This window comes from Astyanax mexicanus, chromosome 4 (genome assembly GCF_023375975.1).
Source record: "Astyanax mexicanus isolate ESR-SI-001 chromosome 4, AstMex3_surface, whole genome shotgun sequence".
Classification (NCBI taxonomy): Eukaryota; Metazoa; Chordata; class Actinopteri; order Characiformes; family Acestrorhamphidae; genus Astyanax; species Astyanax mexicanus.
The window spans coordinates 23,112,065-23,128,701 of NC_064411.1; the positions used below are offsets into that span (position 1 = coordinate 23,112,065).

General features: G+C 35.9%; 4 protein-coding genes across 12 annotated transcripts in view; 1 reads left to right on the top strand and 3 right to left on the bottom strand.

The window, feature by feature from the left end:
• LOC125780501 (zinc finger protein 239-like) overlaps window positions 1–16,637 on the bottom strand; it is a 1,096,042-nt gene that overhangs the window by 318,615 nt on the left and 760,790 nt on the right. The window lies entirely within an intron of this gene.
• LOC125801407 (zinc finger protein 239-like) overlaps window positions 1–16,637 on the top strand; it is a 162,901-nt gene that overhangs the window by 105,146 nt on the left and 41,118 nt on the right. The gene's annotated exons all lie outside the window — the stretch shown is intronic.
• Window positions 1–16,637, bottom strand: part of LOC111188533 (zinc finger protein 239-like) — a 280,707-nt gene that overhangs the window by 75,259 nt on the left and 188,811 nt on the right. For 2 of the 3 annotated variants that reach the window (XM_049478141.1, XM_049478142.1), the window contains exon 2: window positions 474–2,123. In XM_049478141.1, the coding sequence (XP_049334098.1) occupies window positions 1,077–1,955 (879 nt within the window). In that variant the 5' untranslated portion in view covers window positions 1,956–2,123 and the 3' untranslated portion in view covers window positions 474–1,076. Of the gene's footprint in view, window positions 1–473; window positions 2,124–6,297; window positions 6,735–16,637 lie in introns of those variants that run through there. The other variant, XM_049478140.1, reaches the window with a different exon arrangement.
• The window catches only part of LOC125801342 (zinc finger protein 239-like), a 280,707-nt gene that overhangs the window by 75,259 nt on the left and 188,811 nt on the right, over window positions 1–16,637 (bottom strand). The gene's annotated exons all lie outside the window — the stretch shown is intronic.

A 16,637-nucleotide genomic window follows, 5' to 3' on the forward strand; every position in this document is an offset into this window, starting at 1 on the left:
CTACCTTTGGAAGTAATTGTATATTTAACCCTTTTAAGCCTGAACCATTAAAAAAATCTTTTTCTGAATTTCAATCTTAAATTGACTATTATGTTTCACTTCAACAAAAATCCATTTCACTCTGAATTTCTCTGTTGGGCGCCTTTGAGTATTTAACAAGTAATAACAGAAGACAATCTCAGGCCTATAGGTTTCATGTCAAACTTATGTTGAGAAAACACAATGAGATGCAGCTCTGCATTATAAAAGTAGTTTATTAAAACACACAGATGAGTAAATATAGAGGTGAAGCAATTGTAGTGGATAAAAACAATTAAGAAACTAAATGATTTGGATATTCTTAAAAAACTTGGAGATTAAAAAACCTTCAGTAACATATAATATTCAATAAGGAAAAGAAAAGAGACTTCTGGAAAGGGTTTTGTTGGCCTTTTTGCGTGGTCTGGATGCTCCTCCGGTCCACACGGCAGTACCCGGCACAGTGTCATCTCTCTGTGGCTCTGGGTCTCACTTTTGGGAGCACTCTCTCTGGAGTTCCTCAGGTGGTGTTTTCATTTCTTCTTTCATACAGATGGGCCTAGCGGTTAATAGCATTATGCTAAGTTATGCTAAGTATTGGGCAATGAGGACGGCTTCCACAGAGTGAATACAGAGATACTAGAAATAAATAGAAATAATCAAATCTGCATATACTAGAAAGGAGATTAAAAGCATTCAAATCATAAGCTCTGGAGATTTGGTCCTAAATGTTTAGTTGCCAGGTAAGAATCCTACTCTAACTATGACATTTTTAAAGACTAAGTTTTTTCCCTTCTTCAGAACTGAACTCCTACCGTAACTACCCTAAAAACTGAGCTCTGTCTCACAAAGAGTGTCCTGGAATATCAAACATATAGGAAAACATAACATGGAATTAAATAAACATGATCGCTGGATAAGATTCATTTTGCTGAACCTGTAAAATCCATTGTTAATTTCAGTTCATGTTTGTTTCTGGTGGAACGTGTCCCAAGTGACAAAGTGTAGGATAAGGTGTTCTGTCCGAAAGATTTACGAATTGCACTTTTAATTGCCTTCTAACTGATTTGAGATGGAGTTTTCTCTCCTGTGTGAATGCGCTGGTGTTTTTTGAGTTTACTCTGTTGAGTAAAACTCTTCCCACAGTCTGAGCAGTGATACGGTTTCTCTCCTGTGTGAATGCGCTGGTGTTTTCGAAGATTACTCTGTTGAGTAAAACTCTTCCAACAGTCTGAGCAGTGATACGGTTTCTCTCCCGTGTGAATGCGCTGGTGTATTTGGAGAGTACTCTGTTGAGTAAAACTCTTCCCACAGTCTGAGCAGTAATTCGGTTTCTCTCCTGTATGAATGCGCTGGTGTTTTTTGAGAGCACTCTGTTCAGTAAAACTCTTCCCACAGTCTGAGCAGTAATACGGTTTCTCTCCTGTGTGAATGCGCTGGTGTTTTTTGAGAGTACTCTGTAAAGTAAAACTCTTCCCACAGTCTGAGCAGTGATACGGTTTCTCTCCTGTGTGAATGCGCTGATGTATTTTGAGATTACTCTGATGATTAAAACTCTTCCCACAGTCTGAGCAGTAATATGGTTTCTCTCCTGTGTGAATGCGCTGATGCAGTTTGACAGCATTCTGTTTATTAAAACTCTTTCCACAGTCTGAGCAGTGATACGGTTTTTCTCCTGTGTGAATGCGCTGGTGAATTTTGAGATTACTCTGTGCAGTATATCTCTTCCCACAGTCTGAGCAGCAATATGGTTTCTCTCCTGTGTGAATGCGCTGATGGTTTTTGAGATTACTCTGTGTACTAAAACTCTTCCCACAGTCTGAGCAGTGATACGGTTTCTCTCCTGTGTGAATGCGCTGGTGATTTTTTAGATTACTCTGTTTAGTAAAACTCTTGACAGAGTGCTTTTGTTTCTCCATGTCAGTACTTGGCTTCATTTGTCTGTTAAACGTAGCAAACTGTTTCTGCGTGTTTCTTCTTCTTTCTTTCTTCTGCGTGGAGATTCTTCAGGACAGGTTTTGCTTCACCTCTTTCAGCAGTTTCACATTGCTCTTAGTTAAATATCCTGGTTGTTGGTGATGAATTTCAGGAGAATATTTTCATTTCTGGAAAAAAACAAAGAAAAATGCCATTGAATATTAAAATAAAAGCAGGTCAGTTAACTGAAGAGAACTGCCTAAATCAGTTACACTATACTGATGAAACTACTGGGACATCTTCATTTACCACAAAAGCTTCTGTACTTTTATGCCAGTCGAAGTCCATAGTGTAAGGGGGTGCTGGTGGTCCTCCAGCCACTAGAAGGAGGCCACCTTTTGTCCCTCACAATAATCAGTCTGACACCTGTTTAGTGCCTTTATAAGGACTGTCCACTGTTTAGACAGACAGTCTTGATTCTGTTTTGGTCTCACTGGAAGCGGAAGAAAGAGAGAAAGAAAGAAAGAAAGAAAGAAAGAAAGAGAGAAAGAAAGAAAGAGAGAGTGAGTGATTTTACCCTTTAATCTGAAGCTTTGAGGCGTGTGCCAAATAAACAACATGCATTGGTTCAAATCACTCTGCTGATGGTTGATTCATTTTACATTGATCACGTGACCAATGATGTCCGAAGCTTTTTCCTTCACACAAATTTATAAAAGATTCCTGAATTTTTTACAACCCCTCTTAACATTATTTCCCCCACATTAGCTTCAGACTAACAGTGATATACACTCCTGTCCTGAACATCATAATGGACCATCCTAATTTCTGTATAGAAGGGTACTTCACACTTGTAAAACATTAGAAAATTCATATGCAAATGTCGGTTTAAAACTAATTAATTGAAAAAAAAAAAAAAAGGATTTGTTTAAGAGTTTATTTGTTAATCGGATGCGTTTTGCGACTAATCAATGCACGTAGCCTGACCCCTTCATCCGAGCACAGAGAAGGGGTTAGACAGCCATGGCCCCACCCCCACTTTGAAAATCACAAATCCGATTGGTAAGATTGTTCTATGACTTTGCTAACAGACTCACTACTACAACCTTCACAAAATAATGAGAAGGGGAACGCAGACACGTGAGCAGAAGCCATTTTAAAAAGCTTTGATTGGTTAGTACCACTGTCAGTCAGATAAGAGTCCTGTAGCAACTGAAAACACAGAATAATGCTTTGAATTAGTTGCTGTTTTTTTTTTTAGTTAATTTATAAAATAAATGCTTACACTTAGAATAATTATATTATATCATTCCTGATAAAAAAATACATAATTATTTACATGCACTCCTTCTCAGAACGGTTAGAAGGGCCTCACTGCACCACTGGTAGAAATATGAGACTGTTGCTTGAGTCACTTCAAACCACCCCAACAAATAGCACTTACCAAATTTTACTCTAAAGGTCAGAACTGCGCCTGGACAATATTCCGATATCGGTATTTATCGCGATAAGAAAGGTTTCAATAACGGTGATGTCATTTTTTGTGATATATCTATATTTATTATTTACAGACAGGCATCTCAGCTGCTCTCCGCTCCGCACCTAAAACCCGCCCGCGATGAAACGAAACCGCCCCGAATGATACCGAACCTAACCCGCTCGTTCTCATCGCAGGACATTTTAGATGAAGAATGAGCGGATGCAGGTCTAATTCTGTGGTTCGGCTTTCAAAGGTCTGATAAACTTCAGACTGTAATACATCCGTTCCTCCACCTCAAGCAGATTCACTACACACAATATCTTCCTTATTCTGGCTAAAACACTTTTGTAGTTTATGTTGTATCTAAGTTATTTAAAGTTTATATAGGTTTGTTTATTCGACAGGGATATCATGTTCCCTTTATATATATATACATATATATGTATATATATATAAAGGCTTTTTGTATTCCCTATTCTGGTTGAAGCACTTTTGTTTTGATCTGTTAAATATGTTTACAAAAGAATAAGAAGCTCTGCCTCTGTTGTAATGTAAAGTTATTTATATTGGTGATATGTATATAGGTTATAGGTTTATGTTTGACAGGGATGTCATGTTTTTATTTTGCTACATTAGCATTAATTTATTCTGATCATTTTTTATTTATAAAGTATTATACAGTTTTTTGTGAGAGGCTTTAAAGACTTAAATAAAAAAATTCAGACATTAGTGTACAGATTTCCATTGCAGGGATTCTTAGCAGTTTTTCTGAGGCCTTCAAAGTATTTATATCGATATCGAAATTATATTGTGTCGACCAAAATTAAGGAATATATTGTGATATAAATTTTGGCCATATCGTCCAGCTCTAGTCAGAACTATTTGGTGCGTTAACATGCAGCCTAAAAATCCACTAACAATCAGATTACTGGCTCAATCGGAATAGAGCACGTCCATGTAAACACCTCAATCGGAATAGAATAGTCCGATTGAGGCCATTCCGTATATAATTTCTATCCGATCGAATAAGGTGGATAATCCTTTAAATATTCAGATACAAAGAAGAACAACAGCCTTGTAAACACCTGTACCCGATTACATCCCCAATCAGAATGTTTAAGTATGTTTGCGCATGTACCACAGCGTTTTAGGGCCAAAAAAAAACAATGATAAAACAGTTTGCTTTGAGATTACAGTTTATTAAGAGAGATATATTTGTATTATTTTAGGTAAATTTAACTTTAACCACTTAAGCTGTGGTTTAGGAGTGGAGCAGAGGGAAACGAGCACTCATGAGCTGTTAAATAATCACCATCAGTTATCTGCATGTAAGATGCTGATTATTAATGCTGTAGTGTTACAGTTACTGTACATAATACAGTGTCCAGATTTTCTCGTGGCAGCCTCCTAGAAGACCTGCGCAGAGTTTTTCGTTCCTTTCGCTCCATGTAGTTCATATTTAATTTAAAATTGAATAATAAACTTTAATGACTGAAAATGAACTGAATAAGATGAGCTTTCACTTAATTGATCAATAGTACCATTTTAACCACCCCAAAGAGAAGCACGTACTCCTTGTATTAAATAATCAATGCTTCACTTTGTGATGGTCACCATGGGTATTCATATTATTTTTTACTGACAAAATTTACCATGTAAGTTAACACTGTTCAAAAATTTACACCAGATTGATAAAACCTTTTTAACACTGTATATAATAAATGCTAAAGTTGTACCAGATGGACTTGGTCCTCGCTGTTGATGGTAAACTTCAAGTGATGCCCCAACTTGTTTGCACTTACATTTCAATTTAGGTAAGATGTTAGAGTGACACTCAGAGATAGAAGAGATAGAAATGTGCACCAGTTTATCAGAAAAATGTATTTCATTGTTAGAGTCACTTCAAACTACCCCAACAAATAGCACTTACTAATTACTATGGAATGGTCGGTGCCGTTGTTTGAGTACCAATTGTAACATTGATTCCAGTAGACACTTTTTTAAAATCTAAATTTAATTTAAAATATTATGGTTACATTTTATTTGCATTTACCTTCTTGATGTCCTGCAGGTTCTTGAAAAGGAGATCGTACTGCAGCAGATCTTGTTTGTTGCTCACCTTGTCTAAAGTCTTACTATTTATGTATTCTGAAAGCTTTCCATAAATTGAGGTCATTCACAGCTCCTCCCTGTAAAATCACTCTCTGACATCACAATGGACTATCCTGATTTCTGTATAGAAGGGTACTTCACACTTGTAAAAGCGTTTGAAAATTCATATGCAAATTAAAGTTTTAAACTAAACTAATAATTATAAAATACAAAGCATTTGTTTGAGTTTATTTTCTAATAGGATGGTAAAAACTTGTTCAAATGCGTCCAGCAAGCATTCTCATTTTACTACAAAATAGTAGCCAATTTAGACAGAATTTTTGTACACATTAAAGGAAGAAGTTACTGATGTTGAGACTATTTGGGCCAGATTATATCAGGTTCTTTGTGGAAATAAAACAAACACCCTGGTTTCTTGAGTCACTTGATCCGCCTATTATGTTTGGGGTCAATTTGACCCATTTCAATGTTTAATGCATTTATGTAAGTAGTTAATCTCATTTTATTTACCTTTTTATTTATATATTTGGTGAAACTCTGGTTAATAAAAATAAATTAAAACAAAATAAATAAAACAATTCGTGGTTTAAACAATTAGTATGAAACACTCAACTGAGAAAACACACCTCCAATAAGAGGTAAAACACCCAGATAAACAGTTCAAGCGCTTTTTGTTGTGCCGGTACGTTGGTGCACTTATAACTCCACTCAGTCAGCGAAAGCGAAAGTGAATCGAATGAGTCAACCGAGTCAGTTGATTCGTTACTCACGGTTCACACAGAGCTCACGGAGATGGCGTCCTCAGTAGCCATGGCAACAGACTCCCGGTTCCCGGTGCTCCCGGTAGGAGCGCAGCAGTCCCCAGCACTCACAGCGGGAGACGACGCGGTGCACGAGCGCCGGGAAGATCAGAACACCCTCCGTGTTCAACTCACACGCGAGGTCCGGCCGAGCTGCTGCAGACAGGCGCGAGGAAACTCAGCAGCAGCAGCTCTCAGTCCGCGGAGAAGCGCCTTTACTCCACAGTCCGGCTGAACTGCCTCTTCAGAGGTTCCGCAGTAAAACTGAACTGAACGCTGCGGTTTAGAGCACTATACAGTACAATAGCACTGTAACTGTGTTATAGAGCGGATAACAAGTAAATAAAAGCGCTCCGGAGAGTCTAAACACAACTTCTCTCCTCACTTTCTCTCTCCTTCTCCTCCAACACACACCCACAGACACTCACACTCTCCCTCTTAGTCCCGCCTTTACTCGGCGCGGATTGGATAGAAAAATGTCTGTCGAGCTTTTCACTCGTATGATTGGCTGAGCTGAACAGGAAACCAGTAGGAAAAACCCGCGAAACAGAAAGGGCACATGGGAAATGGAGTTCGTTTACACTTTACAATGAAAAACAAAGAAAATAATACAAATACACAGGATATTTGTAAGGGTCCTACACAGGTATCTAATGTTATCTAGCTAGCCACCCAGATAGCAAAAAGCATTCTGGCCGGATCCGGGCCGAGTCTATCACAAGTTCCGCGCCGGATCCGTAAAACGGTTCTGGGCCGGGGTCCAGATGCACAACGGGCCAAAACCGTCACGGATCCGTTTTACGGAGTCAAAAAGATACTGGGCCAGCACCAGTCCAGACCAAGCGTTTCAGGTGTTCCTTTAGACCGAATATGGGCCGGATCCGCTTACCGTTACACTCGCTGGAACAGGTCCGTTACAGATCTGGACCAGATCTGGATCAGCCCCGGATTAGTTCCGTATTAGCTACGGCCAAGCCACGGCCTTTTCACGTTCCCCAGCCTACTTATTAATGATTATAATGACATATTTCAAAATAAAAGTAGTAAAGAAAGAGCACTAAGCTATTTGACTTCTTTTTTACATTGATAAATTAAAAGAGTTTAATACAGTACATTAAATTACAAATGCAATATTTAAATAATATAATAAAAAAACATTAGTTGTAAATGCAATCCTTAATGAGGTTAGCTAAATGAAATACAATAATTATAAATGCAATACTTAATTAAGCTAATTAAATAAAATACCATAACTTATATATGCAATACTTAATTAAGCTAATTAAATAAAATACCATAACTTATATATGCAATACTTAATTAAGCTAATTAATGAAAGTACCATCAGTTATAAATGCAATACTTAATTAAGCTAATTAAATAAAATATCATCACTTATAAATGCAATACTTAATTAAGCTAATTATATAAAATATCATCACTTATAAATGCAATATTAATTAAGCTAATTATATAAAATATCATCACTTATAAATGCAATATTAATTAAGCTAATTCAATAAAATACCATCACTTATAAATGCAATACTTAAGCTAATTAAAATAAAATACCATCACTTATAAATGCAATACTTAAGCTAATTAAATAAAATACCATCACTTATAAATGCAATACTTAAGCTAATTAAATAAAATACCATCACTTATAAATGCAATACTTAAGCTAATTAAATAAAATACCATCACTTATAAATGCAATACTTAAGCTAACTAAATAAAATACCATCACTTATAAATGCAATACTTAAGCTAATTAAAATAAAATACCATCACTTATAAATGCAATACTTAAGCTAATTAAAATAAAATACCATCACTTATAAATGCAATACTTAAGCTAATTAAAATAAAATACCATCACTTATAAATGCAATACTTAAGCTAATTAAAATAAAATACCATCAGTTATAAATGCAATACTTAAGCTAATTAAATAAAATACCATCAGTTATAAATGCAATACTTAATTAAGCTACTTAAATAAAATTTGATTTCAATTAAACAATTTATAAATCAACAGGCATTAATACAATTATTTTAATAATAAAACCATTTTTAATTCACATAATATAAACATGCAGACACAGACGTTTTTTGCAGCCAGCTGTGCCTCCACTGATGAGAGCATTCTTGGACACTTAACACCACTACAGTGCAGCCTATAAAAAAGACAAAATAAGAAAATATTTTATTTCAGAAACAGCAGAAAAGAAGTGGCTAGAAATGAATATAGCGTACTAAAATGACAAGTGTTTTTCATTTGACCAAATTTCTAAAAGATATATAAATGTCACAGCTGTATTTAATAGGGGCTAGCTAATTTTCATTTATACCATTTCACATAATAAATAATTACCATTTTACTGGAATTATGCACCCAAAATTAAAAGAAAGATAAATAAAAAGTGCACTTATAGCTTTGGGGTGCATTTCCCAAAAGCTTTGTAAGAACTTTGTTAACTCGTACTTAAAATTATATTGTATTTTATTTACAATAGAATATAAGTCAGCGGTTTTTGATAAATGCATTTGTTGTTGCAGTTGTAATTGTGTTTTTGCTAATAAAGCGGCCAGGTGATAAATGTTCAGGTTAACCCTCAAGCCCCCTTCAAATTTTGCACCCTCTGGACACGTTTGTGGTAAAAATGTACAAGCACCTAAAAAATGCTCTTAAATCATTATACATCAATATTTTTTTTTTTTACATAAATAAACTTTTTTTTTTTCATAAAATCACTTAATCAACTTCCGTTCTACCCAAAACTACCAAACATTAAATAATTTTCAGGATTTTAACCCTTTAAATGACAGTTTAAATATTTTAACTATTGTTGTATTTTGGCAAAAAAAAAAAAAAAACACAAAAAGTATTTTCCACAAAACAAACAGCAGACAAATGAGGCATTGGTGACTATTAGAGTCTTGGACATGTAAAAGATTAGCAACAAAATTGATTTGATTGCATTATTATTTTTTTACGCAGTGCCAGATTTAAATTTTGCACCCTCTGGACACCTTTGTTGCCAAAAATTTACATGCACAAAATCAGCAATAAAATACTCATATACATTTTTTTTTTGCTATTTTTTCATAAATCACTTAATCAAATCCAGCCCTGATCAAAATGATCAAATATTTAATACATTCCAGGATTTTAACCCTTTAATTGACAGTTTAATTACATTCATGATTAATTATTCATTAAAAACCCCCACAAAAGTTGTACTATTTCTCATATAATAAATATTAGATGTATGGGGCATTGGTAGAATTTTTTTATGTAGTGTCAAATACTCCCTCTGAACACCTTCGTGGCCAAAAATGCCCCATTGACTTCCATTGAAAACACATTTTTACTGTATTACTGTATAAAATTATTAAACAGTTATTTAAATGGTTAAAATCCTGATTTATGAAAAAAAAAGCAAAACAATATTGATGTATAATGATTTAAGAGCAGTTTGTAGGTGTGTGTACATTTTTGCCATGAACATGTCCAGAGAGTGCAAAATGCGTCCAGAGAGTATGAATGACGTGAGAGTAAGACATTAGATTTCAAAAATTTAATGAAAAAGCAGGTTTTCTGCAAAAATGCATTCCCCTGGCTGCAACATAGCCAAAACGATCACCAAATGAAAAAAAAGTTGAGTCAGTACATCAGTAGGTGGGCCCATTACATTCTCATTGAAGGCTAATGCATCCAAAATTGATTTAAATGCTATTCTCAGTGGGCCCTGTTTCTTTTCAAAATAGATATTAAAGTCACCAACAATGATAACTCTGTCAGAGTTGAGAGCTACTGCAGCTAAAAAATATACTGAATTTCTTAGTGAATTTTGCATATGGTCCTGGAGGACGCTACATAGTTATCAGCAGGAATGAATGTTGGGTTTTGGTGGCAGTAGATGGGCCTGCGACTATAAGGTTAAACAGTTCAAATGACTTAGCTTCAAACTCTGTATTTTGATTTATTCCTATAACTGACGACTACACCACCACCCTGACCAGTCCTGCATGGGTAGATGAAATAGCTAGAACCTGGGGGAAGTGGACTCATTTAGAGCTAAATATCCATCAGTTTTAACCCATGTCTCATAGAGAGTGCATTGTCAATGATAATTTAACCTACAGTAACTGATTTAGGTGCCAGCGATCTTATATTTAACAGCCCCGATTTAATGTGGTTGTTGCTGTAACTCAGAAGGACAGACGAGTTTGTATTAATTCTAATGGAGTTGTTAAAACAGATTTTCCAGCTATTTTGATAACGTGTTTTATTTACACTATTATGAAGAATTGACATACAAATAGTACAAGCAGAAATACCAGCAAACAAACCTACTTGGCTGGTGTGACTGGGTAGAGACAGTCAGTCTCAGCGTAGCACCGCCTCGATGTTCACAGAGAGAAGCCTGTCTCTGTGGAACGGGGCCGGTCGCTCCCGAAAGCTCATCCCCACGTGGAGGGCGATGGTGCCGGGGTTCCTGCTTTGGCAATGCGCCCCAGGGAGCCGCTTGCCGACTACCAGCATGCAAGCATCTGGAAGACATGAAATTGTGCCATTACTCTTAGATACTTTTAAATGTCTAACAATTGAATCTCCTATAATGAGAGTACCGCCCTTGGTAGTTTTCCTCTGTGCTGGGGGAGGCGAGGGCTGAGGACCTCGAACCATTTTGCGGATACCAAATCCTGCTGAGAAAGTTGTAAATTAAATAAATTATTTAAAAAAAATCATAAATCGTGATTTCCGGATTTTTATTATGTCTCTCACGGTGGACATGCACCAAAGATGAAAATTTCAGACCCCTCAATGATTTATAAGTGAGAGAACTTGCAAAGTCGCAGGGTGTTCATTTTCCTCACTGTATATATGTGTGCCTCTAGGTCAGGGATGGGCAACTGGCGGCCCGGGGGCCGCACACGGCCCTCGTCATCACTCAGTGCGGCCCGCGAATAGATCAAAAATAATTTCATAATTTCATAATAAAAAAAAAATAATAATAAAAAAAATAATGTAATTCTACCGCTGCCAAACAATAGCGGGCACGGGCGCTCTGTGGTCTAGTTTTCTGCTATTATTGAATGAGCTATTTGCAATCAGTTTTTAAATCTTTTTTGTTCTTTGTTATAAATAAGTTCAAATGCCTTTTGCACTTTTATAAGCAAATGTTTTGTCCTTGTTGCTTATGAAGGACTTGTTATAATGAACTTATTTTACACAAAGGAACTACTGTATTTGCAATCAGTTTTTTAAGCAAACTTTTTGTTCTTTGATATGAAGGACTTCCTTTTTGCACTTTTTTTAAGCAAATGGTTTGTCTTTTGCCGTATTAAAATGCATTAATATGCAGAAAATAGTTGTTGATAAATGTTGGTGCTGTAAACATACAGATATAAATTCATATAAAATTTGTTCTTATTGAAAATCATTTGTAGCATTTTTCATATTCAATTATTTGAAGTGCGAGGTCATGTGGCCCTCCAATGGTCATGCTGAAAAAAATGTGGCCCTCTCCATCATGGAAGTTGCCCATCCCTGCTCTAGGTCAACTCAGTTCCACAGAGTTCCACCATGTACCACCTAACTGCCCACTGATTTTATGCTACAGGTGGTTTCCTGCAGACAACTGGTGATGGTCACGTCCTTAGCAAGTGTGCAGACTCCAAGTCTGTGCATTCTGTAACCCAGTCGTTACTGCACCATACACACACTTATATGGAATTCCCAAGGAAATACAGGATTTACAGGAATTGCAAAGGGGAGGAGTCAACAAAGACGCTCTTTGAACTTTTTGCAAAGCTCTATGGGAAACACTTGAAGAACTGGCTCGTTCTTTTCTCACGTCATGCGTTAGTTTGTTTGTTATTCGCTAAGATTGATCACTTTCAGGAAAAACACCCCTGTCCTATTTAGTGTGTCATGGTGACCATGTGTAATTACAGTGAGTCTGGAGAAATCCTGCAGTAGTTCTCTCCAGCTTAAAAAAAAGCAAAACATTTAAAACTGTTATTTTTAGTTTTCTAGTCAGGAATAGACAACTGATTAGGAATTATTTTAGTTCAAAAGGTGGCAATCATTTAAGATAAAGCAAAGGGATGAAAAGTAATGAAGTATTAGTACTTGGTTACTTTACTCAAGGGTATAGAGTTAGCACGGACACCAATATCCAGTGATTTTTTTAAATGGTCCCCGCCAACAATTTGATTTGATAATTTGAACCTCGATCTGATAACGCCTGATGTAATTGTTATTATACGTAACAACACAAATGTTTTTAAAAGGAAAGAAATGTATATTTCTTACCTTAACTACTCTATGTATAATGTCACTGCTCAGTGCATCAAGTACTGTTAGCATCCAGGCTCATCCTGCGAGGGGGAGATGCAGCAAGCGCAGACAGAAAACAAAACACAAACTTAAAAGCTATTCTGAACTTCAAAATCACTGTTTCACTCCATTGAGGTGTAATACACTGAATAATATTCCTCTCATGTCTGATCTGACCTCCACGGTGTTGAAACGAGGCTGAGAAAGTTCTGATAGCAGGGCACTTTTATTCTGTATATTACAGCTCAATGGAGTGGAACACTAATTTTTATGGTTGTAAATTTACTTCTTTAAAAATGTATATAAATTAATCAAGAAAATCTTACAGTGTCCCTTAAAGTTTTTAGTGCAGTGGCACAACAAACAATTAAAATAAGAAAGTGGATAAATGCTACATTAAGAGCAAACATATCAAATCAAACGTGTATCAACAGACTTAAAGTCAAAATTAATTACAGAACTGCTGGAAAATAGAATTAATTACCTTGTTAGGTGATTTGATGGGTAAATGATTACACCTAAAAAACAAACAAAACAAAATTACATTCAGTATTGTAAGTTAATATGCCCTTTTTTATTATATTCCCCCAATGTTAAAAATGTACTGCAATACAACACAATATTATAATAAACAAGTTAGTTTGACTTAGCAGTGTGTTAGCGACATAAAACATGTTAGTTAATAATAAACTATTAACATAATATATGTTGTATAACAAACAAGACTACCATAATATTAAACATAAAATGCATTAGGTGGATCCAACCTGTAAACATACATTTTATTAGCTAAAATAATTGTATCTCACCTTATCTGGCAGGTCCCCAGCCCTCAGCAGCCCTACTAAGCAAATGCATATAATTAATATATTGTAGTAACTTTGAACAGGTGTTTTTAAGTTGAAATCAGAACAGATATTGTTTAATATTACTACACATATGCTGATTTAGGCTAGCAAATATTACCCAATTATTATTCTAAAGATTCACATTTTGCTGATATGGACACTGGCCAGCTCCTTCGTGCGCCACGACGTGAGAATAAATTTAAGTTGGAATGGAAAAGTTTATGCTGGAAAATAATAAGTTAAATGCAGCCTCATATTTTTATTGACAGTAACTTAGTTGTGTTTATAACAAATTATAAAATTTATAATTACTTTTTTTTTTTTTACTTTTGGCCAGGTTCTTTGTATTTCCCACTCCACCTTAAACAGTGCTTAAATATGTCAATGTCAGTAAGCCATTGCTGCACGATTTAAGGTGGAGCAGGAAAACGTCTGACGAGCTTTATTTTAATTAAGCCCAAACACAACTATTTAAGGTTCTAAGAATAACTAAAGTTGTTTATTTTAATAAAAAAAAGGTGTGTTACTCGAGCAAAATGAGTTAACAGCGTTTATTACAGCTAGTTAGCCTGGTTAGCTTAGCTAGTTATACTAGCTAATACTAGCATAACTAACTGGTATCGTTAACTGAAGCTTTTTGTCAATTTTGCCTACAAATTGACAACAATTAACATTAAATACACAAAAAAACAATTGATATTATCCAACATACACGTGATAAATCAACTTTAGCATATACAAGATTAAAAATGAGCAATAGATGTAATTAAATGACGCTGATAGCTAGTTAGCTAGTTAACTCACCTGAAGCGCAGATTCAGCAGATGGCAGTTGGTCCTCGCGCTGAGTTTGAATTTCTCCCGCTCCTGTGCCGCTCCGCCGATGCGGCCCGGATCCGCAAAACGACACTGAACTGACACTGAACTCACATCTGGTATCTGACTCCGTGCGGAAGTCATATGGAAGGCGTGAAATGAGACGGACTGTTATGCGGATTTACCGTCAGTAAAACGGATCTGAACGTGAGTCACAATCATAACCCGAACCCGGAGTGAAGCCGGACCAGATCCACTAAACAGACCTGACTGTAGCGCGGATCTGCCGGAGGTAAAACGGATCCGGATCGGAGTAGTCTGCTATCAGGGCAATGTTCCCAGTGCTTTTTTTTAACCAAGTATCTAATGTTATCTAGCTAGCCAATGATCCTAGTGCTTTTTAACCAGTATCTAATGTTATTTAGCTAGCCAATGTTCCCAGTGTTTTTTTAACCCAATTAGCTAATGTTATCTAGCTAGCCAATGTTCCCAGTGCTTTTTTTAACCAAGTATCTAATGTTATCTAGCTAGCCAATGTTCCCAGTGCTTTTTTAAACAAGTATCTAATGTTATCTACCTAGCCAATGTTCCCAGTGCTTTTTTAAACAAGTATCTAATATTATCTAGCTAGCCAATGTTCCCAGTACTTTTTTTAACAAGTATCTAATGTTATCTAGCTAGCCAATGTTCCCAGTGCTTTTTTAAACAAGTATCTAATGTTATCTAGCTAGTGTTGTAAAAAGAAAATGAAAGATGGGTTACCCCCATCCACCATCCGGGGTACAACTCCCCTGCGTGTTTGTTTTGATGGAGAGAGTCGCAGACAGGTGGAGTGGAGTTGAAAGCAAACCAAGCATTTTATTACAAAATACTGAATTCAGGAGAACCAATACATACAAGACAGTTAGCAGCCATCAAATAGTAAAAGTTCTGACCCCCCTCTGATCTGACTCCATGTTTATACCCCAAATGACGTGAAACCTGCTGATGAGGCGTTGCTAAAATCATCTCATGTTAGCATGCATAATTTCACGTGTTAGTAATCCGTTTCACGTGTCTGATCAGACCATTGCTTGGCCCTGAGTGTATTCTCCCAGAATTGGACATTGTGGCATTATCTGTGTGCATGTGCGTCACTCCCCGCTTTGAGACAGCTGCAGGTTTAGGGAGGCACCCCCACATAGAGAAGGTCGCTTTGTCTAAGAGCCTCCTCTGTATCAATTTAGTTCATACAGAGTGTACCAGTCGATGATTGATGGCCGTTAGTTAGGATCATGCAGTGACCAAAATGCCTTGAGCGTGAGCTAAACAAGTCACACAATAGATTCCATATGTTATATGCTAATATGTAAGTAACATGTGGTTAATACGCAATACAATAGATTCTATGTGTTAGTTAAATGCCTTATGTATCATGTGGGTTAGTTTGCCATATAATAGAGTCTGTGTTAGTTACATGCCTGATCAAGCAATGTTTAACTATGTGTGTAAAGAATATATATTGTGATTATTGGTTAATCTTCTATATAAATGCATATAAAATACAAGGTTTCACACAATGATTATGTAATTATAGATGCTAAAGTTAAGTAATCATCATTGAAAGATATTTGTCAATACACCCAAGGTATAATAAATGGTTACTCTTCAATACTTAAGTGTGGTTGTGAGTGTGTTTTATTGAAATTTTAAGTGATACACCTATACAGAGTAGCATATAAAATTCGAAGGAAATGATACATGGTGTCATATAAAAATCTGAAAAGTGTGATCTGAAGAAATATTCAAATGATATTCCTATGTTAGAATGACCCAGTCAGTGTCCTGACCAAAATCCCTTTTGAGCATCTGTGGCAAAACATAAAAATTGCTGTTCACAGACGCTCTCCATCAAACCTGGCTGAGCTTGAGCTGTTTTGCCAAGAAGAATAGGACATTCTCTAGCAAAGCAAGTATGCCAAAAGGCTTGCAGCTGGAATTGTAGAGAAAGGTGGCTTCCTTTTAATTTTTTATTTTATTATTATTTTTTTTTTATTATTATTAAAAAGTTGAAAACCATGTATCATTTAGTTCCAGTTCACAATTAATTGCTACTTTGAGTTGGCCTCTCACTTCAAATCTCAGTAAAATACATTTATGGTTGTGGTTGTAAGGTGGCAAAATGTGAAAAAGATCAAGGGATATGAAATACTTTCATTTAGAGTATTGAAATCTGGAGAGTGTTTACCATTGTGTGTGCAACTGTTCACATTTATCTGTTAATTTATTATCAGTTAACCTCTTTGCACTTTTTCA